We start from the raw sequence: 26,999 nt of genomic DNA, 5'->3' as shown, positions 1-26,999 counted from the left end.
CCTTGATATCGATAATTTGTATACACATTCTCTTTTTAACCCCGTGTCCGGTGGACAAAAACGGGCTGCAGTTTTTCATGTTTAATAACAAAGCCACTCGAGGAAGAGATAATTAACAGACTACGGTGGAAACTGTTGCAATGTTTCTCTAAAATGAAACCTAATATGATCATTCAAATCCAAGATTGGTGTATTTCCAAGACATCAAGTGATGACAGGCTAGGGGAATTTGGCATGATATCTCTATGTTTCTAAATGAGACTAGCCTTTGTAAGCTTCTCTCTCTGACTAACAGGTATGTCAGCTATTGTCAATACTTGCCATCTATGTCCATCATTTAAAACGTCCAAGAATAAAAACAAAAGAAGGTGTGGAGTATATATCAATGCGAAAGCAACCCTACGCCAAAAACAACCAGAAGACATATAATCTTCAACAATATGTGTCAAGCTAAAAAAAAGTCTATAATAGTTGTTGATAAATCGAACAGAAACTACTTCTGCTGTCAACACAAAAGTCTGCAAATAATAAAAATTCAGATATATATGACGTTGTCGTAGGACAATCACGTATGAGGTTCTGGGCTTTGGAAAGGCGAAATCAATGGTTATGTAGTGGGTCTACACTAGTTTTGAGATCTCATGGATCTCCTTTTTGATCTCAGCCAAATGATAAACAAAAAAACGTCTTTACAATAAATCAATTGGACGTTGGATGTGAACTGCGAGTAATCTTAGATCTGTACTTTGTGTCTTTTTGTTCTTGGGATGTACAAGTACCCGGCCATGTCCACTTTGTTTTGTAAGATGTATTTCTATTTGTATCCATCTGATGAGGTAAGCCTTTTTAAACTGATTTTTATACTTCGTTATTATATTGTACAGTTACACCACTGTAACAGGTTAGGAGAGGTTTGGGATCCCGCTAATGTGTTTACCTCCGCCACATTCTGTATGTATGTGCATGTCCCAAGTCAGGAACCTGTAATTCAGTGGTTGTCATTTGTTGCCGTGTTACATATTAGTTTTCCTTTCTTTTTTTATACATTAATTAGGGTCGTTAGTTTTCCCGTTTGAATTGCTTTACGTTTGTGATTTTGGGGACTTATAATAGCTGACTTTGCGGTATGGGGTTTGAAGGTCGTACGGAGACCTATTGCTGTAATTTCTGTGACATTTGGTCTTTTGTGAAGAGTAGTCTCATTGGTAATCATACCACATATTCTTTTTTCAGCCATCACTTGGAGTCCGTCGTCCGTCGTCGTCGACGTCCGTCTGGAGTAAACTATTTCAAACATCTTCTCCGCTGAAACTATTGAACCAACCAAACTTAAGCTGAATGATCCTTAGGGATGCTATGTACATAGCCTGTTCAACTATTAGGCTTCTTGCCACGTGAAGAAATGAGGAAACATTGAAATTAGAGTAGCTGTTACTGTGGATCGTTTGAATATCAGTCTCAAACAGAGTTGGCGATTTTTTCCTTTGTGACTAGGATTATTATGTCCCACCTTCGTTAGTGGGGCATAATGTTTTTGGTCTGTGATGCTGTCTGTCAGTCCGTCTTATCAATACCATCTTAAAATACAATCTTCAGAATATACCACATCTCATATTTAATGTTGACGAGAAGGGTTTAACACTGAATCATAAACCACCTAATGTTGTATCTGGAATTGAATGTACCACATCATCAGTAACATCTGGAAGGTTTGTACTACCACCATACTTGGATGTGGAAGTGTCTCGGGATTTGCTGTTCCTCCATATTTTGTATTTGAAGGGAAAAGAATGAATAATGAATAGATGAATGGTGCAACACCTGGTGCTGTTAGGGAAGTATCAGACTCAGGATGGTCCAATACCAACATATTCGGACAATATTTAACAGATCATTTTCTTAAATACATCCCTGGCAGAAACAATGACAACGTACTCATCGACGGGCATAAATCACGTAGCATAATTGAATCGGCACAGGAACACCACATCATCATTCACGTCTTACCAGCTCATACCTCACATATTTTACAACCTTTGGATGTTGGATGTTATGGGCCGTTGCAGCGTATTTATGATAATGAATGTCACAAAACCATACGTCAAAACTCCTAAGTAATAACCAAATATAATATATGTGAACTAGCCTGCAAAGCATACCAGAAAGCACTGTCCCCAGAAAACCTTCAGTCAGCATTCAGAGGAATTTACAAGAAATGAGGAATGCAAAGAAACTACGGAGACTACAGATGAACCAAAAACAGATGAGTTACAAATGCAATTAAGTAGTCGAAGATGATATGAATAGAGAAATAACGGAAGCTGTTGAAAGTGATGTGACTGATGTTGTTGAAGATATGCAAGACCATGATACTGCTGTACCACACTTCTTTGCGGAAAGAATGAACAAACTAAAAAAACTGAAGTCCGAAAATGACAAGAAAGAAAGAGAACCCCTTCGAAAGATTGTCTCTGGTATGCCAATAACTGAAAGTGAGGTAGCAGAAAAGGTTAAACAGCACGTTGAAAACCAAGGAAACCAGATGCTCCGCAGGGCGTAGCTTTATACGACCGCAGAGGTTGAACCCTGAACAGTTGGGGCAAGTATGGACACAACATTCAAGCTGGATTCCGCTCTAAATTTGGATTGTGATTAAATAGTTGACACAGCATAGGTTTCTGACACAGAATGAATGTATTCAAATGAACTTAAAATTTTTGTTTTCTCTTAGAGCAATTCACTATGCTGTTGAATATTAATCCTCTCAAAAAAATGTTTGAAGAAATTTTCTTTTTATATATGAAATTTCAAATGAGAAAAATTGAACACAATTTTTTAATCACATCCCCCTTTCCCTTATTCCAAAACTAATTTCAATTAAAATATTCTAATGGAGTTTGCAACAATTACTACTCATTTAAATACATCATAAAATATTAAGATGTAAAAAAACTGCTTGTTATCACTGAATGGTAAAGATAATTTAAATTTATCAGTTGGTAGTAAAAAGTGAATATACATTGTATATTGTATATAACAAAGATTTAAGTTGATTCTGGACAAAGAAAGATAACTCCAATTAAAAAAAAATTCTTGCAGATATTTCTTGCTTACTTTACTGGACAAAGAAAGATAACTCTTAATTAAAAAAAAATTGCTATTTCACAATATTGTGAAATTAGATATTTCTTGCCATTGCACAATACTGTGCAATTGAAAAGACTTGCTATTGCACAATACTTAATATAATAATTTTAGATCCTGATTTGGACCAACTTGAAAACTGGGCCCATAATCAAAAATCTAAGTACATGTTTAGATTCAGCATATCAAAGAGGCCCAAGAATTTGATTTTTGTTAAAATCAAACTTAGTTTAATTTTGGACCCTTTGCACTTTAATTTAGACCAATTTTAAAACTGGACCAAAAATTAAGAATCTACATACACAGTTAGATTTGGCATATCAAAGAACCCCAATTATTCAATTTTTGATGAAATCAAACAATGTTTAATTTTGGACCTCGATTTGGGCCAACTTGAAAACTGGACCAATAATCAAAAATCTAAGTACATTTTTAGATTCAGCATATCAAAGAACCCCAAGGTCTCAATTTTTGTTAAAATCAAACTAAGTTTAATTTTGGACCCTTTGGACCTTAATGTAGACCAATTTGAAAACGGGACCAAAAATTAAGAATCTACATACACAGTTAGATTCGGCATATTAAAGAACCCCAATTATTCAATTTTGATGAAATCAAAACAAAGTTTAATGTTGGACCCTTTGGGCCCCTTTTTCCTTAACTGTTGGGACCAAAACTCCCAAAATCAATACCAACCTTCCTTTTATAGTCATAAACATTGTGTTTAAATTTCATAGATTTCTATTTACTTATACTAACGCTATGGTGCGAAAACCAAGAAAAATGCTTATTTGGGTCCCTTTTTGGCCCCTAATTCCTAAACTGTTGGGACCGAAACTCCCAAAATCAATACCAACCTTCATTTTGTGGTCATAAACATTGTGTTTAAATTTCATTGATTTCTATTTACTTTAACTAAAGTTATTGTGCGAAAACCAAGAATAATGCTTATTTGGACCCTTTTTTGGCCCCTAATTCCTAAACTGTTGAAACCAAAACTCCCAAAATCAATCCCAACCTTTCTTTTGTGGTCATAAACCTTGTGTCAAAATTTCATAGATTTCTATTAACTTAAACTAAAGTTATAGTGCGAAAACCAAGAAAATGCTTATTTGGACCCTTTTTGGCCCCTAATTCCTAAAAAATTGGGACCAAAACTCCCAAAATCAATACCAGCCTTCCTTTTATGGTCATAAACCTTGTGTTAAAATTTCATAGATTTCTATTCACTTTTACTAAAGTTAGAGTGCGAAAACTAAAAGTATTCGGACGACGACGACGACGACGACGACGACGACGACGACGACGACGCCAACGTGATAGCAATATACGACGAAATTTTTTTCAAAATTTGCGGTCGTATAAAAATAAACCAAGCAACCAGAGTAGTAAGAAAACTGGAAAACAAAATAAAAAGAATACGTCCACTTCGGCTTCATCACTTACATCAGGACCTATAGCCACACTAAACCTGGACCTAGCAACATATCTAATAAACCAGGACCTAGCCACACGTCTAAAAAAACAGAACCTAGTCACATATACGTTAATGATTTCATGAACTTCCCTGAGCGATACAGACGATGAAGACATTCCAGAAGTCGAATTATGCTGTGTGTGTAAACAGTTTAACCCCAATCAAATTAGACTTGGGGTTGGTGTTGAACTAACCAAATGGGTGCAGTGTGACAATTATAGGTGCAAGCACTGGACACATCTGAAATACTGCACAGAACTAAGGGCTGTGAGGAGGAATAACAAGTTTTACTGCATGCATTGCAAGGACATGGAATAGACAATTTGGTCAAATTTCCTTGTTATTGTTACTTGTTGAAAATTTTATTGTTAATTACTTAATTTTGTTGCTTTTTTCAATACTTACCCTTTTAAAAAATGCGAAAATGCAATGTGCTTGGCCTAATCTGTGTGACGTAACAATGTTGTACATCCGGTGGACAAACTTGAGGGGCATTGATTTCAAGTAAGTGTTTACTTTTGCATTTCCGTTATACTACGGTCTTTTGTTGATTCTTTTTCATGTCAAAGGTTAGAATTTTATTGAATCTTTATGACTGTAAATTATCGGGAATATACGGGAAACGTAGCTGAAATGCACCGCGACATTCGTTAGGACGAACTTTGGGGAGTGGAGGATATTACACCATCGTCGGGCAGAAATTCAAATGATGGGCCGTCCCTCAATATACAGATTTTTTTCTGTTTCGTTTCCTAATTTACATGTTTCGTTTCGTTTCGCCGCATTTCGTTTTGTTTCGCTGTGTTTCGTTTCGTTTCGTTTCTGTTCCGTTTCTTACTTATCAGGGACCCGTAAAGTTTTGCGTTATAACGCAAATATAGGAAGAAAACTATAAAAAAAAAAATTATGCGTGGCGCTTATAGGTTTCCGTAATATTATCTGTTTTCGTTTTGTGTGTATTTTCGTAAATTACACTTATCTATACTCTGTTAACAATTTGATACTTAAAGTTCGAAATTATCTACATTTGGCACCAGCCTAATTTTATAAGGTAAGCTTGTACACGATTTTATTGCCCTGAAAATTCATTTCCGTTTACATAGCCAAAGCCGCAGCGCCGTTATCTAATAGTAGTACGGTAGATTCGTACATACAATTAAGTCGAAGACAATTCTTTAAAAACGGAATGCGGTACAACTAAATTATGTCGATAATTTTGCCCAAGAACTTCATTTCATAGTTTCCTTGATATGACCTACATTTTGATTGTAAACAAATCGGCATTGGATGCCAAGTACGTCAGCTCTTTTCCGCGGAAAAATTTCGTTCTAAAAATAACACAAGAAAAAACAAACGTATGGAAGCCCAGTGGCGAGCATACATTTTTTTTATACAGGCACATTAAGTAATAACGCGCATGTTCAGTTCAGTAATGACATTGTTTTAAAGACGAATAATTTAATTTTGATTTTTGGAAACTGTAAACCTAACAACAAAAAGACGTAAAAAAATAAATATTAACTAATAAAAACTATCAAAATTATAGGTAATAAATACAATCAAAAGTTATTACAAAACAATAATTTTAACTTAACATCTATTAAAAAAAAGATATGCATAAATATATATAGTTCAGTCAAGGTTAATGCATGATAGAAATTATATAATTTTCTGAAGTTCCAGTTCAGATATTTTCATATTTTTCGAATATCTATTTTTTACTAAAATTACTTGACGACAGTCAGTCTTTCAAGTTAGATGATGAAAATGCATATCTTCGAACAAAAATTTTTGTGTGTGATAACTAATTATAAAGGTTTATATAATAGTCTTCCACCACAAAAAAATCTAGTCTGCCCTTGCACGGAATATTTAATTAGAATTTTTTTAAATGTTTATGAATTTCAAAAATTCCACCTGACAACCGATTAGACAATAGTTTTAAGTTGAATCAATGCAGACAAGATCATTAACTGATGCTCTTTATATTGTAGATACAAAAACGACGATAAACTTTTTAATCTATAATTCAAAATTTAACAGACCTATAAAACTCCAAGTGCACGAGTTGCTTAATCTATTTATATCTATGTTTATGTTTACATCGCTTATATGGTCATAGAAGATCAACGCGATAGTTGCGTCTTGGCTAAAATTCACATGAAACAAAGCTACATCTTATTGAGACCATTTCCTGTAAATTGATTATTTTATACTTTTGGAAGTTTGAAAAAAATGTTTTACATTGTTACAAATAAAATATGAGAATTTGAGTCAAATCGGTGAACATGAATTTGGCAGCTAGTGCCCCTTTAAAACAAAATATAAAATGAAAATGTACAGCACTGCTGATGTTTAGTGTTTTGCTCAGGTAAACTGTCATTGTGCAACACAGTTTAATATAGAACCTTTTGGGAAAAACATATTTCTTTTTGTCAGAAAACACTGTCAAACATCCAATCCACACTGATCTGTATCCACACTTGTATTCGTAATGTTCTTTGATTTCGTTACTTAAAAACACTATTAAGATGCAATGACATGATCGAAAAAAACCTGTTCTCTTTTACATATATGATCTTTGTTATTGACGAGAGCATTTTATTTTAAACTGAATATATTAACTTTATGCGCATTCACGGTTTGTATATATATTATGAAAGTCAATGCTTATTGACATGGACTCTTTTGTGTTGCCATTTTGATTTTAATTTTTGCATTTTACTATCAAAATAACATATGGCAAGTCATGTTATGTGTCAACATTTTAGATAAGTTAATAATTAGTTAATTTTAATTAAGATTTAGATGCAACAATGAGAAAAGGAACAGTAGAAGAAAACGATGAGAAAGATGTAACTGAAGGCTTTTGCAATGGCAATTCTGATGATAACGTTAAGTCTTCCGAGGATAAAAGATTGTCACCCGAAGGAAAAGTTTCAGACAATCAGAAAACGTCATCCATCTTGGAATTCAAAACTAGATTGAAGTTTGATGAAGCATATCGAAAGAAGTTTCTCATTTTTGTTACAATCTGTTACAATTTCTTCGTTTTGGTGAGTACATTTTTGTAACTTTTATTTCCAACAGTTCAGATTTTGTGAAACGATACTGACAAAAGATAACGTAAGAAACATACTAATATCGTATCAACAACAATCTTTAACCTTTTATATAGATATAGGAAGATGTGGTGTGAGTGCCAATGAGACAACTCTCCATCCAAATAACAATTTAAAAATTAAACCATTATAGGTTAAAGTACGGCCTTCAACACGGAGCCTTGGCTCACACCGAACAACAAGCTATAAAGGGCCCCAAAATTACTAGTGTAAAACCATTCAAACGGGAAAACCAACGGTCTAATCTATATAAACAAAACGAGAAACGAGAAACACGTATATATTACATAAACAAACGACAACTACTGTACATCAGATTCCTGACTTAGGACAGGTGCAAACATTTGCAGCGGGATTAAACGTTTTAATGGGCCCAAACCTTCTCCCTTCTGAAACAATAGCATAACATCACAACATAGAAAAACATACGATAAAATATCAATTGGCAGACTTAACTCAATCAAAAAACGTATGATTACACAATTACTTATATGTTATTTAAGGAATGACTGTGATATTTTTATGCAATTACTTATATGTTATTTAAGGAATGACTGTGATATTTTTTCTGTCTATGAAGAAATAACATAAAAAATGTGGTGCACACTAAATAACCCGCGAAGTGGTTATTTTAAAGTGTGCACCACAATTTTTAAATTATTTCGAATAGACATAAAAAAATATCACAGTAACTTTTTATAATTAGATTCTAAATTGAATGTATACCCAAGTAAACCATGAAAATACGTAATGACAAAATTATGTCTATGAGCTGATAAACAAAACAGCGTCAGCCAATCAGAAGACGCGTTAAATCCAAAATTGTTTAGTTTTATTAACAAATTAAAAATAAAAAATTAACTTGAATTGAAACCATTGAATTGTATTATAAAGGCAATCGATTATTTTTTATGGATAAACTATGCACTGCAAATGCATTCATTTTTGCACTCCAGAATGTCAAGGCAAAGGACTACGGCATAGCGTGGCAGTTCTACACAAATATATGCAAGAGAATTAGCGGGAACAATTATTATAGCTGTTGTTTTTCTATTAATTTGTATTATAGCGGATCCGACTATTATAGTCCGAAAAACACTTCAGTTCCACGAGGAAATCTCTCTCCCCACCCCTTCTTTATGAATCGGTAGAACTTCAACATAAAACATTAATTTTAAAGTTTTCTTATCAAGCAACAAAATAAAATAGCCGTATTCCAAATCGTCTGTGAAAACCGCAATCATGAAATGTTAGAAGCATATTTTATTAAATAACGTCAAAATCGTATGTGGGGACATTGTATCGGACATTTAAGTTTTATCTGATATCTTGTATATTTGATTTAATTAATGGAAATTTAATATCAAAATAGAGATAAATTTTTGTACTTTTATCCATTATATTTTTTTTTATGTAGCGAATGGTACTGTATTAAATAAACATCATGAAAACACAGAAAACGTAACCCTACGTTAAATTTGGTTTGAAGGGGACAAAATGTCGGACATTGCTAATCAACTCGAATAAAAAGAATTTGTTTTAAAATTTCCTGATTATTGCACCAGGCGAAAGTGTGATCTTTGTACAAAATTCTAGTATAAGAATTATTTACTTTCGACATGGGGATTGCTCTGGAATTCCCTTTTTGGGACAATTTAAAAAAAATTACGGCAACTTTTTGTGCATGGGACACATAATTTGTATCATCTTGATCCCTTTTTCTTATATTTTCGTCTTTTCGAGAGAGAAAATCGACAATACGTCATCGCCCACTTATAAATTGCTTGTTCTAGACAAACTTTTATATCTTTTGGTAAAAAAAAATATGTTTTTAACGGTATTCAGAATTACACAAAACTAAAAGTGTAACGCGGGACAAGGAAATCATATTGCAAAATAAAGGTTTTATTGAGTTTTAATAAATGAAAATTGTCCGTTACATATACAAAATTGCAATAATCTGAAAGAAGAGTGTAACAGCTTTAAATACAACACTTTATAATATTATTTTTTATGTTTAAAAATTAACAAGATGAATGTGTCTTGTCCGTGATTTCACCAAAGTAACACCAGTAGCGTGTAAATATATTTAGACACGAGTCACTATTTGACTTAAGCATATAATTTGTTATAAAATATGCTTTTCAAAATATTTGCTATTGCTCTTGTAGGGTCTAATATGTCAACTTTCACATATTTATGACACCATTGTGCCGACAAAAGTGACTTTTTGCACTAAAGTGTCTAGATGAGTATACCCTGTTGATTAAGGATTAAGGAAGTTCGCTACTCAGTTTCAAAATAACAAGCCTTTCATAACACTAGTATATATTGATAGGGTATTAATAAAGGAACCAAAAAAAGCAAAAATAAATTAAAGGTCAATGTGCTTGTTTTGAGATAAAAGCCATAGAAATTTTTGCAGGAAAATGTTCTCTCTTGACTTTTCATTGACAAGTTTAAGCTCTCAAAAACTGTAAAAAAAATAACAACGATTTTATAAGACTTTTACAAATGGATTATAATGATACATGTCAAAGATTTATAAAAAGAAAAATGGTATCAATGGGCAAAATTTGTTAAGGCATTCAAATTGATGAAACCAGAGGATTCTCTATCTGGAAAATGATTAACATGATTAACTCTGTATTTTGTAAAAAAGTTTCCCATAAAAATTAACTGTGCAATATTAAAAATTGTACTTTTTGTTAGCAGTGTTTCAGTTCTTTTCAAATGTAATGCATGCTCATGCATTGCTATATTTACTAGTACATGTATATTTTAACCTTGCTATTTTTATGCCCTGCAACTAAAAGTTGGGAGCATATTGTTTTACCCCTGTCCGTCCGTACTTCCTTCTGTCAGTCCGTCATGTTGGTCTTCTTTTCTTGATATTTTTGCAGTTTACAGTATATATCAATCTATAAAGATGAAAGTATTTCCCATAGGGTCTTATGATCTCTTATGTTTAACGAAATACTTTGCTGGCGGTCATCTTTGGTGATGGTTCGGCTACAAAATAACCACACTTTGTCAGCACTTCATTAGGAACAGTCATGGCATCTTTGGGTTCATTCTATATTCACTGGTTCTCTAGAAGAAAACGTTTGTACATATTTCCCACAGGGTCCTATGTAGAACTTACTCCCCCTGTTGGAAGCCATCTTGGATTATTATTTTACTATCGCATTCAGTCTTCATTTCATCACGGTTGTAATTCGGTTTAACGAGAGAAATGATCGTGAAAGAATATCTAACGGCGGTCAAGTATTGAGAGACGAAAGTGAAAGTTCTGGTAACGGATCATGAAAGACATTTAATCGAGAAGACATATGAAAGGTCAATACATGTACATATTCTAATTTAATTAATTGCACAGACAAATTTACGACAAAATAAAACTGTCTGTCAAAATGGTTCAACATTATGATCAGTATGTGAGAATATCCAGTTTTAAAAGTACATAGTTAAAGGCAGACTGCTTCTCGACATTTCAATGACATAAAAAATGTAAACAAACATGATTTTTTTTCACAAATTCGACTAGAAAAACTACTTTAGTACGAATAAGGGCATTCTATTTGGGTTAATCAAATGGTTCTCATAGTTATTTTGTATAAACATAATCTGAAACTTGGTGAGTAAAGAACTATTTACACGCAAAATCATTTTTCGGATCGTGAAAGATCACGTACCGCATTTTTGAAGATCGTGAAAAGGATCGTGAAAAATCTGATGCTACGAAGACGTTCAAATTAATCTTCAATTATATCATAATTAATATTTGTTATTGGTATTGAGAAAAGCTATATTGGACAACATCCGCAATAGGTTTAAGCTTTTCAAAGTATAAATTATTTTCAGAAAATGAAATGTAAAATAGTTGGATGATTGTAGGATGAAGCTTTTTATTCTCATGTGAAGTACTCACTTATCACGAGTTATAGGATACCCACATTTTGTATATTGGATCCTATAAACTACATATCCGTCAGACAGGATTCCTCTGACCCCGAATTTGCCTTATTTCATGGACTAAGATTCGTTTTTCTTGTCAAGTCCGTATCGCGGATTCGTTAGTCTTTAGGATAACTGTCTGTTGTTATGATTGTGAGGTGTACATTATCGACTTCTGCAAGGTTTCAAATAACATCGAACTCATTATCATGCATCATTCGGCAATGCTCGTTTTATGTTGTCTAGCCTTTATCATATATCCAAAAGGCTAGACAACATAAAACGAGCATTGCCGAATTATTCGGCAAATTGAATTCTCAAAATGGACAATCAATACTGCTGTCATTAGGGAATTGTCAGTAAGTAAATCATTATTTCTAGTTTATCCTGCACAATGACGATTGGTGGACGTTTATAATGCAGGGATACAGGCGACCCCCTCTATCTGGTAAATGACGTCATAAAGGCGTGCATAATTGACGAGTTTTTGCCGGTGACGGATGAACTCGAAAGTGGTCTATTGAAAAGGCTCAACTCATCAGATGGACAAAAATGCATTAAGCGCATTAAGCGCATTTGACACTTCTAGTAAAACCCTTGATATTATAGACGTTCCAAAAATTAACTATCATAAGTAAAGCAGACGAGACATTACAGCATTTGCGCTCTGGTATTCTATAGTCTGTACATAGTTTAATCAATCCACAGCATCGTTGTATATCCAGAACTTAAGAAAGTACTGTTGCACAAAATGTTGGTTATCGTTCAATTTCAAATTACTCATGAAAGATGCTGTTAGAAATGCTGTAATTTTTTGTTTAATGGATATCATTTTGGTTAAAACGTTGCATATCCATATTATTGGGTAAATAGTGTCGGTCTGCCTGAATTGCACTTGACCGACTCTCAGAGATGAATCTTTCAAACTTATTTAGAGACGTTTTTACTTATTGTTTTTTTAAGTTTCAAGTTAAAGTGTTGAATAAAAAAAAAATTAGCCTAAATGTTCATCTTTATCAAAATAGTTACAGACTTCAACCAGTTGCAGGTTTATCAAATGGTAAAGAAATACTGATTTCTGATTACTAGTAATTAGTCTGGTTACGCATTATCTTTCACGATCAAAAAAATGCGTTGTCTGATCTTTCACGATCAAGTTTGATGGATATTCAACAAATTCAAGGTTTTCATATTATACAAATTGTTGTTTTTCAGAGAAGAACATACCTTAATTTTACTGTTCTATCAGATACTAGTACACCAAAAATTAAATTTCAAATATATCACGATAAACTGAAATATGACCATTAAAGGTTCATAGCCTTTTGTGTTTTTTCATAAAGTACTGCATATTTTCTCTATCTTATTTCACAGTTATATTGAGAAAGTTAAAACATTTTAACAGACATATTTTTTTGTTCGGATTTATTCCGGGTTATGAAAATTAAGCGATTTTTTTCAAAGATTCTGATCTAGAATTTTCATTAAATGTCTTTCACGATCCGTTACCAGAGCTTTCACGATCGGCTCGCAATACTTGACCGCCGTTAGATATTTTTTCACGACCATTTCGCTTGTAAAACCGAATGATACCCGTGTTCATTAACGTTATTAAAGGCCTTTAAATTAAGGAACACTTCCCCCACAAAAAAAATGTAGTAAAAATATGTCTTTCTGTTTTGAAGTTGTATTTTTAAACGTATTAAAAATGAAAGGTTGCACATTTTTACTTCAAATAGATATAGGAAGATGTGGTATGAGTGCAAATGAGACAAATCTCCATCCATGTCACAATTTGTAAAAGAAAAACCATTATCGGTCAAAGTACGGTCTTCAACGCGTAGCTTTTGCTCACACCGAACAGAAAGCTTCAAAGGGTACAAAATAACGACTAGTGTAAAACAATTCAAACGGGAAAACCAACGGTCTAATCTATATATCCTTACAGATATTGATTGTCTCCCATATTACTTTCTATTCCATGTGCATGCAATATTAACTGTTCAGTGTTCTATTGTCATGTATTTCATTTTATTATTTCATTGTTATCACAAATCATTGTAATCATTGTATGAATTTTAAAACCCGCAAGGATCCATAATTGGATTAATAAAGTATTCTTATTCTTATTCTTATTCTTATATAAAAACGAGAAACGAGAAACTGTTATAAACCACATCGACAAACGACAACTATTGAAAATCAGGTTCCTGACTCAGGACAGATGCAAACAAATGCAGCGGGTTTAAACGTTTAAATAGGTACCAACGTTTACCCTTACCCGAAATAATAGTGTAACATCACAACATAGAAAGACACACTCTAAAATATCAATTGAAATGGCTTAATTCAATAAAAAGACATATAAACAAAAGTGATAATACACTGAACATGTTTGATCTATGACAAAATATAAATACAAAATTAATAAAATAAGGGGTGAAAATAAACATGCAAATATAAAACTATAAAATTTCAAAAGTTAACCCATGAAGGGTTATTTTTCTTTGCAAATTTTGATTGTATACATCAAAGTTTTTTTCTAAAAAATTTGCAGGAAAAAATATGAGAATTTGTTATGTTTTTAAGTTCTTATATCTATTTGTTTTCCATGCATTGACATGCCATGAAATACACTCCATTGAATCAACCAATCGTTAGATCAAGATCAACACTTTGTTTATCCATAGAGAAAAGGTTATAAATGCAGCTAAAAATAGTGATTCCTCTAAATACAATGCTGTTCCTAGGCTGGTTTGGATTTTCTTTTAATATGTTCACTACTCTAAGATCTTTAATATTAAATATCAAATACTTGGTTTCGAACATATGCATAAAATGGTAGTCTATCTTGTAATTCTGTATTAAAATTAATTCTCTAGATTAGCAGACTTTGCTAGGGGTTAATTCAAGGATTAACTATTAAGAGGTTACACATGAAAAAAAACATCGAAAAGAACATAACACAAATTTAATTGTATCTTGCAGGGTGTCAATGTTGGTCAGTTTGGACCTACAATCCTCGACTTGAAGAACATAACAAGATGTAGTCTTGGCCAAGCTTCATTTCTGTTCAATGCCAATACCTTGGGTTACTTGTCTTCTTCAGTTATCGTTGGATTTACGTTTGAAAGATTTAACAAACTTCTTCAAATGTGTGTTGCTGCCGCTTTACTTTCCGTGGTGGTAGCCGTCATTCCATGGTGTTCAGTATATGAAGTTATGGTTACCATTCATTTTCTCAAAGGCTTTTTCATGGGAATAGAAGATGCAGGTAAGAAATATTAAAGTATAATAAAAGAATTACATTATGGATCAATGTAAAAAAAACAACGAGTAGACGATGCATTAGATGCATTTACAATTTATTTGTCTGACTGATTATTAGCTGATGAACGACAAAGGAATAAACATGTAGACAAATTAATCTTGTATCTTGAGTTGTGTACAGCTGACCCGACAAACGCTGACAACAGATATAGTGGATAAGGCAATCGTAAATTAAAGTTAGATATACTTTATAACAAAAGTTGTTTTCAGATTCAGTTATCGTCAAACAATTGCAAATCTTCCACTTTTTTCTTCAATAAGAACAGGAGAGGTTTAGCTAGCTATAAAACCAGGATCAGGTGTATCACCACTAATTCAGGCCCGGCCAGAAAGCAAATACCAGAAAGTAGAATATTTTTCACACAAAATAGTTCCTAAGCATAAGTGTTACTTTCTAAATATAAAAAATATTTATGTATTTTTGGTATCAAATGAAAGCTGAATGACTGGTGATAATTTTAGAACACTTTTGACTTTACTTTTCGATTAAAAAAAAAAACTGCACCAAATTTTAAAAAGAGGGTACATTTTGCCCAGTTTGTCAGATCTGAAGTATCTGTTTTGGTACATCCGAAGTTCCGGGAACCAGTTCTTTCTTATATGCCATTAAAGGTAATATGTTGAATTTTTTTCAACGCAAGACACCATAAAGTAAAGCTTTGACATGCAATGAATGTCACTTTATTTAATCTTAAAATGAAAGAGCTGCTTAAAATTAAGGAATTTAACATAAAAAGCAATGGGGCCATGAATATGTGGTGTACTTCCATCAATTCACAATTTTCTACATAAGAAAATGCCTGTACTAAGTCAGGAATGTGATAGTTGTCACCAATTAGTTTGATATCTTTGAGCTTTAAATTTATCCGTTAGATTCAGGTTTTTCCGTTTAGAATTTTCCTCGTAGTTCGGTATTTTTTTTGTTATATCTTTTTTATATATTGCTGCTAGGAGATGTCTTTGAACAATTTTCAATAAATCTTTTCCGGAAAAATCTCAGGGATAATTATTCATCGATTGTTGATGTCTTTCACGTCCAGTAGCAAATATTTCAGGCATTTTCAGATTGCGAAAAAGTAACATCAAATGCAATAGGGAAGTCCTGTTATAGGGGCCATCCTAGATGGGAATGTTTTACTGCCATTGGAACATGAGTGTATATTTGAAAGGGGCAAGCATTTTGCCTTGCAAGATACCTATTACGGACCCCATATATAGTTCTGGCAAACAAGGGTTTTTAACGTGGAAAAGCGTGGCACGACTTGTGATACATTGATACAGTTAAAGAGTGGCAAATTATACTCGGTTTTAGTTTGTTACCAAGATACTTTTGCCTCAATCGATTTATGACTTTTGAACAGCGGTATACTGCTGTTTGCTGCATTGTAATTTTTTTTATATAATTCAGTTTAAACTATAAAAGCTTCTATGAAATCTGTAATTTACGGCATACACATTTACCAGTCTATAAAGGGCTTCCAATTGCCAAACCAACGGGAAGATATCTACGTTTTCAGATCCAAGCCAGTATAAACCGGTCCATGAGGTAGTAAATACCTGTACTAAGTTATGAGGCAAAACACTGTACATTTCCAAGATGCGATCAGTCCATTACAAGGAATGCAATTTCGAAGTTCTAAGTTTCTTGTATCTCAGTCGATAGCCATAGTACATGTGCTTGCAGAATTACTCGATAAATTGAAACTAAAGCGTAATGATTTATAGACTTAATAAGAAGTTTGCTAATGAAATCCCTTGGTTTTATTAGTTATTAACTGCAGAGAAGAATCTCAGTTCCATTGTTGTATTTACATCAAGGGGCTTTGTTAACAATTGTTAGTGAAGTTTAATATCTGAAGTTGAAAATAAACTAAACTATGCACTACCACTATGTAAAAATGTACGGAAGCGTATTAGCGCCACACATTTTTTTTTTTTTATTTTTCTTCCTATGTTTGCGTTATAACGCAAACCTTTGCGATATAACGCAAACCTTTGCGTTATAACTATCATTTGTGTTTAAATTATAAAACTGTTTAATATTCACTTTATATACGTAACCACAAAGCAATGCGCAGTACAAGATACATATACTTTAACTTGTTAAAAGACTACAAAGTAGAAGTAGAAGGAAATAAGTAAAATTATATAAATGACACAAATGATTTGGAGCATTAATTGTTCATTATGACCATAACAATAACTCACACACTACAAATGCTTATGATTTCTGAAATGAGTGGATTTCGTATGCGCTTTGGAACCACACTTATCAAAGGAACTGACTCATGGTTTCCTCGTTCTTCTACACACTAAGCAGATACCAGCAGATGTAGTTCTATATAAAACTGGTCTTTGTCTGTATTATGTACTTTCCGGTTAAAACTTTTAGTCGGACTGGTAATCTAGCATGTCTAGAGACGTCTCTTATATTGGCTGACAAGATTCTTGCAATTGATGAAGTTTTTATACAGTCTAGAATTTCTTGTTTAATCCGATTAGACCAATAGTTACTGACTTTCTGTTTACCTAAATTATTCCATTGTGTTTTGGACAAAGTTGTACAAAATTACACGTATGGATCAGCAATTTCATATGCAAAGAAGACGGCTTTGATAGCAATAAACCAACTGTTACTATTGGTGATTTTAATTCCTATATGCTGTTCTGCATTCTGCAATTTTCTATTCAGTTGAGTTGTATCAAGTCGTGCATATACGTGTTTTTTTTTCGTATGACTGCTTCAACAGGAAGTAATCATTACGCAAATTGCTGGGTTCGCTCCTCTTACGGATAAAGTACGGATTTGCTAAATTAAAAAAAAAAAAAATTGGAAAGACCTATTGTTTTTCTTCTGATTATTATTTTTTTTTCTTCCGCCTAATTTTGTTCTTGCGATAGATATTTGTTTCGCAATATGTTGGTTAGATATTTGGTATATGATATCAACAGTTTATGCGCTTTTGAAAGTTACTCTGCGTAACTGAAAAAATTTCTTTGTAGGAGTTATCTCCCCAAACACTGTTTTCCTTGTGTCCACGACTCCTGCGCAACCATAAAAGATAACCACAAATTTATTTTACAAAATTGCTCGTTATATCCTTTGCATGATTTTGTCTTATTTTGGCCGAATCGATACGAACGCTCCATATGAGAGTTATTTCCCCTTATGCATTTGATATAAGTGATATGCATTTCTATCTTGTAAACCATAATTGATAGAGACCTAGGATCTTTTGATTTGAGGTCATTGGTCCAAAAAAATGACAATTAGGTCAAGGTCAAAGGTGAAGGTCATATTATAATTTTTGAATTTGGCTTATTTTCACTGATTTCCAGAAACCGTTGTAGATATCGAAAAATTATTTTTTCTAAATTGTTAGTTGCAACATGTCGTAAACTGTAAATTTTGATTGCAAGGGTACGTTGAACGTAAATGTGAGTTTTCTCCCCTCTTGTATTTAAAAATACGAATATGGTGATATAACTGATTAACCAAATATAATTAAGACCTATGGTCTTTTGATTTGAGGTCCTTGGTTTATGACCTTGACATTGATCTCAAGGTCATAGCGCAATTTGACGTTCTAGATTTTGACCTTTGCTTTTACCTCATTAAAACACATTGTTTTTGGTGGAAAGACCTTCAATTGTTCTCTGAACAATTGGTTTTTAATTATTTTTAGATCACCTGGCATAGCCATGTGAGCTTATGCTATCACTTGGCTTCCGTCGTCGTCCGTCGTCGTCCGTCGTCTGTCGTCGTCTGTCGTCGTAAACTATTTCAAGAATCTTCTCCTCTGAAACTACTAGGCCGAATACTTCCAAACTTTAACTGAATGTTCCTTAGGGTATCTAGTTTATAAATTGTATCCGAAGTTTTGATCAATCAACAAACAAAATAGAACATAGGGGTCAAATGCAGTTTTTGGCTTATATCTCAAAAACGAAAGCATTCAGAGCAAATCTGACAAGGGTAAAAATGTTCATTAGGTCAAGATCTATCAGCCCTGAAATTTTCGGATGAATCAAACAACCCATTGTGGGGTTGCTGCCACTTAATTGGTAATGTTAAGGAAATTTAAGGGGTTATTGTCCTTTAATGACAATTTTTCACAATTTGTTCATGATATTTGCTAACTTTAAAAAATCTTCTCCTCTAAAACTACTCAACCAAATTCAACCAAACTTCAACTGAATGATCAGTAGGGTGTATAAAATAAAGTGTGTGTTTTATTTTCTATTTCGTCAAAAAACATGGCCGTCATGGCTAAAAATAGAACACCGGTTAAAATGCAGTTTTTGGCTTCTATCTCAAAAACTCCAGCATTTAGGGCAAATAAGACAAGAAGTTAAAGTATTTATTAGGTCAAGGTCTACCTGTCCTGAAATTTCAGCCGAAGTGGGTAACTGGTTTTGCAGGTATAATTCCCCTGAATTGATGATTTTAAAGAAATTTTGCAGATTTTGGTTATTATCTTGAATATTATTATGGATACAGATAAACTGTTAATAGCAAAAATGTTAAGCAAAGTAAGATCTACAAATAAGTCAATTTGACCAAAATTGTCAATTGACCCCTTAAGGAGTTATTGCCCTTTAAAGACTTTTTTCACAATTTGTTCATCATGTTGACTTACTTTTAAAAATCTTCTCCTTTGAAACTGCTGTATCAATTTCAGCCAAACTTAGGCTAAATGAGTTTCAGAGTATCTAGTATAAATTTTATATTTTATTTCCTTGTATGTCAAGAAACATAGCTCCTATGGCTAAAATAGAACATAGGAGAAAATGATTTTTTTTTTTTGCTTTTGAAGAAAATAGGACGATTCAAAGAACATTTAAATAAATTGAAAAGTCAAAATAATCATTGATGAGAGATATAACCAAAAAAATTAATGTGAGGGATTCAGGCTCTTGAGAGCCTCTTGTTTATATTGTTTTGAAAGTGATTTTAGATTTTTTTCTCTCCAGTAGGCAGTAACATTTTTAAACAATAAAAGGAAATCGGAAATACAAATATCTGTAGCATACTTATTGTCTTCACTTCTATACCATTTCTTCCTATTAATCCTGTATGCATCAGACTAAATGTTTCTTTGTTGTTACAATTTGCTTAAAATTAAATACATCCTTTCCGGTTAGCTTTAGAAGTAGCATCAAAAGCAGACCTTTCGTCTAGCATTGCGTATTTTGTTGGTTTCTTTAACTCCTTACCTTTTCTTTGATTTTTTCCATGGTTATAGATACTTTTATTGGAGCAGTGTTTTCAGTAAATCCATACTTTGAAATCAAATTGGTTCCCTTATTTTTATTAGGTAAGAATGCCAGTTTTGAAGTTTTTGATTAATAACCGTGCTGAAAGGAGCATTGATGACTTTAAGCAATGTGCTATCAAATTTCCTCCCTCCAATTAGAAGGCATTCTATAGTATTACCAAAAACGTCCGCTGCTCAGGTTTCTATCTAATTTTATGTAGTGTTTTGTTTTTTCTTATTCATCAGTAGTTACTTCTTCTTGTCTGTAGACATCTAGCCATATTTGGATAATTTAAAGATAAAAAAGTTTAACATCAATTGTACTTGCATCAATTAGTTTTCGTCTACCTGTTAATATCTAAAGTATCGCATTTTCAGCTTTGAATAGTTTTCCAAGGTCATATGTATTAGGATTTGAGGGATCTTCCTGTCTGCCGTTGGTTTTTCATTCCCTTAAGGCGTTTTTCGTTGCCTTGATTGCTAGATAAGTATTGTGGGTTATACATTTCAGTTTTATTTTTCTTTATTTTTCCATTTTATGAAGTGGTACAATATCTGTTAATGCATAAATTACTGCAGTTTTGATGTTGGTAACTGCATGCCTTATCTATCTCTACCAGATCATTAATTGCGGAGTCGCACTTATCAAGTTGAACAGATAAGGCATGTTTGACATGACAAATCTCTGTCAATTTTATTCCAATCTATTTTACGAGCTTGTCCACTATAACTGCTTAATACCTTGCATAGGTTACACTGAGAAACAAAACTTATCATTGGCACACACTGTCACAATGATCAGATATTTATTGATAGTACTTGTTCTTTATATTCTTCATAGCTGTAAAGTGTTTAGGATACAAGATATAACCAATTGCAGTACAGTCTTTGCCGTTTAAGTGTATAAAATATAAAAAAGAAGATGTGGTATGATTGCCAATGAGACAACTATCCACAAAAGACCAAAATGGCACAAACATTAACAACTAAAGTCAAAAGTCTTTCTGACGTTCTTGGTATTTTACTTTCTTTTGTTTAAAAAATACAGAAATATATGGAGTTCTGTTGTTTTCGAGGTAACAAGTTGGGTTTCCTCTAATAATAATTGTATGCGTTGGTCCAAATGATTGCATACTTTCATATATCTCGATACATTCTATAAATGTAATGTTTGAGCTTCTATATGGCATCTAATAAAAAATAGAATTAATTTGACAATTATTTCTTTTATTCCGACGTATCAAATTCCTTCGTTTCGAAGGCACTGAAAGGGTTGAGCAGATTATTCAGTTCGTTCTTCAAGAGTATTGCAACACCATTGCATGTGTGATAGAGAAAGTGGATCTCTCTCATCTACCAATTGTCCTATCCCACTAATATTTTTATCTAGTTCATTTATTAAGTTTGATAGACACTTAGAACCTCAATGACGTTAATCAAGAATAACGATCGTAAACTGGTTCTCTTCCCTTTGTTGTCAAAGACCGGTAATTTGTGACCATGTTTGTAACGGAATTCCGTCACAAAAATATGTGCATAAAAAACGGCGCATGCATATAATGGAAGTACAAATAGAAAACAATCGATCGAAAGCCTGACCTTTTACGAAGAGTGTTTTAATTTTGATAATAATGGATTCTGATTACTGTTATTCATTTATGACCTGCTTGCAACATGTAACGTACGTCACAGTACCCAAATTGCACCTATTCAAGTTTTCTTTGAAACTAAACACTTCCGTACATTGACCTATAATGGTTTACCTTTTTTTTTTTAATTTTTATTTGGGTGGAGAGTTGTTTCATTGGCACTAACACCGTATCTTCCTTCGTACTTTTATGATTTGACATTATACACGTCTTTCAAGATAGATGAGTATATTGAAATATACTCAAAACGTTTACAGTAAATATCAATAGATGAAGCGTGAAATGGAAATAGTGAATCTACGGAAACGTCGTCATGCGTTCTCAAAAAGTCATCTTCTAAAAATGATCAAAACAAATATGTAACAAGCATCCATTTCCTATAAAATTGATAGCAATCATGGAACAATGACAGATTGTTCTTAATATTTGAAGAAATGGAACAAAACATCTGTTATTCATTTTTTTAAGGATGTAAATTTAACTATGGATTCAATTTGGGTACTCCTCATTACGGAATCATGAATCGTTTAGGGGGCTGTTCAGACGAAGTTTCTATGATTTTCTTTCCACGCAATATGATAAACACCGATTTCTACTTCGGTTTTATTGATAAATTTCAACGAGATTTTTGCTTTTTATAATAGTTAATGTGATTCCAAAAATAAATCGCTTGTTTTAACTTCAAACTGTCATGAAAAAAGTGCTGAGTGGAACACAATCTTGTCGCCGTTAGATCTTGTTTTACTGACTCCTACTTACTGACGTTGGTTGTTCCATGGTATACCTCGTTCTTAATATATATTTATTCGGTTCTGATTCCCTGTATTTTCTGTTTCAAAATGAAAAACCGTTCAAAACAAGTCAATATTTGAAATAAGTGATAAAATGGTTGTTAATTATCAGAGGCAAACGGTAAAAGAACTAGAACTGGTATAACTATACTATGACGCAGTCTTAATAAATCAGTAAAAGAATGCCTGAGGCTCACAATGAGGTTAACAACAAACTCATCATAGATACCAGGATAAGATTTTTTATTTACACCAGACGCGCGTTTCGTCTACAAGAGACTCTAAAGTGACACTAGAATCCAAAAAAGTTAAAAAAAAAAAAAAATTAAAAAAATAAAATGCAAAATAAAGTTCGCAGTTGAAGAGCGTTGAGGACCAAATAATTTTAAGAATCCTTCAATGGTAGGTTTCTTATTAGAAATTACAGTATTTACACTTAAAAATACTAAATTAATAGTTACAAGTATTGTTAAAAAGTATCGCAAATACGAGAAATTATTTTCATTGCAAACAACACAACCTTTCACGTATGTGGAAAAATAGGAGTGTGTTACTGGTATCAATATACAGTCGGAAACCAGGTTGAAATAGAACAAAAGAATCGAAGCTCTTTGTTAGAGAAGGCGATAAATGTTAACTGTATTGTTAACTATATATATAATGACAAAATTTTTAAAAGTTAATAGAAACAAACAAAATTGCAATATTCTTTTCAATTACGAGGTGTTTTATTTTAAAAACACCATTTGCATAAGTTTTCAATTTATCTAGTTCATACTTAAGCAGAACAATTAGATATCAAGTCGACGATATGGGTATCTTTCAAGTTGTGTGACAAAAATGCATAACCTCCGATTTTTTTGAAAAAATTACCACAGACGGAAAACATATCAATCTATTAGTTCAGTAATTTTCGTGTCTGCCCTTCCATTATGTGACTGAAGAAAAAAATCCCAAAAATAGGTAACAATTGTATCGAAAAGGGAAAATCGAGTGCACTTTTTTATGTAAGGGCGTGTTTGAGTTGAGTATTTTGTCTTGATAACGTACAAAGTAAGAATATTTCATACATCATCTCGCTTCAGGTTCTTTCATTTTAATAAATTGAAGCTACAGGTTGACGTTATAACACAACAAAATCACAGTACTAAAAGATGGAATATATGGGTCAAGTGAAATACCTGTCCAATGTGTCACAAAAACAGAGAAGGTGTGTTCGTATAGCTATTTTTTTTACTGAAAGTACTTGACGACAGTCTTTCAAGTTGGATGATGAAAATGCATATCTTCGAAAAATTCTATTTTTTTGTGTGTGACAACTAGAGTTTATAGTCTTTATACACTAAACAAATCTAGTCTGCCCTTCCACGAAACATTTAATTAGAATTTTTTAAAATGTTTATGAATTTTCGAAAATTCCACCTGACAACCGATCAGACAATAGTTTTAAGTTAAATCAATGCAAACAAGATTATTAACTGATGCTCATTAGCTAGTTGATACATTTGTCTTTAAAAATACAACTGACATATAAGGATCGTAATTGTTCAATGTGGATAAATTTATCGGTTTCCAAGAGCAAAATTAGTGGCGCGTCATCCCTACATTGGCTTCCGTTTCTACGATTGTGTCGACTCTAAAGTGAATATGAACTGGCGTAATGGGGAGATAATTTTGACGAAGTAGGATCCTGACTGTATATGATATCTGTTGGTTAAAAATACAAAACAAAATCACAAACATCATAGTTTTATACTTTAAAAAATATTACCTATTTAAGAAAATTGTTTATTAAAGCAAAGTACCTACAAAAAAACATGTACCCAATAAATATACTGCAAGGTAAATGTTCAACAAGTATCTGGTACTGAGAAATACTTTAAGGCAGATGTCATCCGTAATATGTGTTTTTCCAGTTTTCAGACAAGGTGTTAATCTGACATTCCCGGCTATGGGTTCGTATCTCTGAGCCTTGTCTGAAACCTTAATATAACAATATTGATACATTAATTTATAAAATGTCTCTGTTTGACCACGTTTATTTTTATTTCAGTTGGAAACGCTTTACTCATCCATCTTCTCGCATCAGAAGTAAAAACATACATGCAGATTCTACATTTTATGTTTGCCTTTGGTGGAATTATAGCGCCATTGATATCTGCACCTTTTTTGTCAACAGAAGATTCTATGGAATTACAGTCACACAACAGGACGACGTGGAACCTTAGTACAGATAACTATACTTTTTTCCAGAATACAACAGGATCTCTGAATGTCAGTCATATCAATACCTCTCAACAGATTTATATACAATCTAAGTTTTCCATCGGCACCGGTAGCGATTCTGAGGTTTATAAAGCATACACAATATCAGCCATTCTGACTCTGTTATCAGCCTTGTCGTTTATAGTTCTCTATTGTAGAAGTGACCAATCAACATGTCCATCATTAAAAAGTGAGAATGAAGAGCACAAAACAGAGAAAGTAACTGGTCGTATACGAGTATTTGGATTGATCATTTTATGTATGATAATCGCTTCCTATACGGCATTGGAAGACACGTATGCTGGTTTTCTAGTCGCTTTTACAGTGCAGTACTTCAAGTGGACAAAGGCAAGGGGGGCTTTTGCAACATCAGTTTTTTGGACTTCGTTCGCTATTGGAAGATTTTGTGGAATATTTATTGTGAATTTAATAGGTCAGGTAAAGTTGCTGCTTTTTTATAGTTTAACTATAATTGCAGCCTTTATTTGTCTTCTAGTGACATCCTTATATCAAGTAAGCGAAGGAGTTTGGATAGCATCTGCAGTAGTAGGTTTTGGCATGTCTGTCTTCTTTCCTATATTTTTCTCGTGGACAGAGGAAAAGTTTTTTCATGTTGACGGAAAGATTGCATCGTTGATAATGGCATGCGCATGTATAGGAGTAATTATAAACCCTATAATTCTTTCCAGAGTTATGGACACTACACCCATTTGGTTTGGATATATACTAACGGTGGAAAGTGCAGTATTGTTAATATTCTTTGCTGTTGCAGTTTACATAGCACGATTGGTCAACTTAGAACATTTTAATCACGATAAAGAAGGTGATTTGGTTCTGGAAGTAAAAGAATGTAATAGTCCTTCAAATGAAATCAGTAGTTTATAGTGAGAAAAATATTGATATGCTACTAATTTAACTATTAAAACCAGAACGTTTTAAATTAAAAGAATGACATCTAGAAATCATTTTTCTTTTTTACAACTTTGACAGAGGTAACGCCAACACTTACCATTATTTGTCTTGTATATCATTAACAAAATATGTCCATGAAATGATTCTAGATATAGGAAGATGTGGTGTGAGTGACGATGAGACAACTCTTCATCCAAATAACAATTTGAAAAAATGTATTTTTCGCCATTTGTTTTGCATAAAAACTGTATGTATGTATATGTATTTATTGCATAGCAATATTATATTTCCCACAGAAAGTAATCAAAAGTTAGCGTGCAATAATATAGGGTTTTTGCATGAATATTAGGGAATGTTGTCCCGAGTAGAATTTTATATTGCACAAGCTTGCGAGTGCAATAACATTAACGGTTACAATATGCCTGCACCATATATGTTCTAAGAGGGACAATATTCCCCAATTTTGATGCAATAACCCTTTTATTGTATAGCAATATAATATTTGACAGTAAAAATTGGTTACTTAGATTTTGTCGTTGTTGATGTCATGAATTTTGAAGATTTATTACACTAGTTCAATATTGATATTTATTGCACGCTAACTTTTGGTTACTTTCTGCGGGAAATATTATATTATTGCTATGCAATAAATTCTAATATTGCACTAGTGCAATAAATCTCTCAAAATTAATGAGTAACATTGTCCCTCGTAGAACATATATTGCCTCGCAAGCTCGTGCAATACTAAAAATTTACTCGGGACAATATTCATTCAATAAACCTATAATATTATATAATATTATATTTTGAATTATTCAGATGGCATCAGGGGAAATTAGTATTGTACTAACTGATTTTTACCCTCTGCATAGATGTAAAGTATACAACTATGCCCTCTGTAAATAAAGTTATTATTATTTATTATTTTTATTTTATAGTAATATTATTTATATTACTATGGAACTGCGAAAATAAGGTCCACATTGTTCAATTTTTATATAATATATTTATTTCTCTAATTCGTCGTCAATTTATCCCTTTCTGCACTCATTGTATAAAAAAAATAATCAATGTGTGGTTCGTTTGATCTCAGT

General features: G+C 32.7%; 1 protein-coding gene across 2 annotated transcripts; it reads left to right on the top strand.

Annotated features, from left to right (window-relative positions):
* The first annotated feature begins 5,005 nt into the window (after positions 1-5,005).
* LOC134708044 (sodium-dependent glucose transporter 1-like) lies at positions 5,006-26,723 on the top strand. 2 transcript variants are annotated; one of them, XM_063568303.1, is made up of 4 exons: positions 5,006-5,125; positions 7,424-7,677; positions 14,689-14,974; positions 24,782-26,723. In XM_063568303.1, the coding sequence occupies exons 2-4, from the start codon at positions 7,438-7,440 to the stop codon at positions 25,876-25,878; spliced, it is 1,623 nt and encodes a 540-aa protein (XP_063424373.1). In that variant the 5' UTR covers positions 5,006-5,125; positions 7,424-7,437; the 3' UTR covers positions 25,879-26,723. The 2 variants fall into 2 exon arrangements, with proteins under 2 accessions (XP_063424373.1, XP_063424372.1); XM_063568302.1 differs by lacking the exon at positions 5,006-5,125 and adding an exon at positions 5,539-5,672.
* Positions 26,724-26,999: the final 276 nt, after the last annotated feature.

This window comes from Mytilus trossulus, chromosome 2 (assembly GCF_036588685.1).
Source record: "Mytilus trossulus isolate FHL-02 chromosome 2, PNRI_Mtr1.1.1.hap1, whole genome shotgun sequence".
NCBI classification, from domain to species: domain Eukaryota; kingdom Metazoa; phylum Mollusca; class Bivalvia; order Mytilida; family Mytilidae; genus Mytilus; species Mytilus trossulus.
This window is presented reverse-complemented; position numbering and strand designations above follow the sequence as displayed.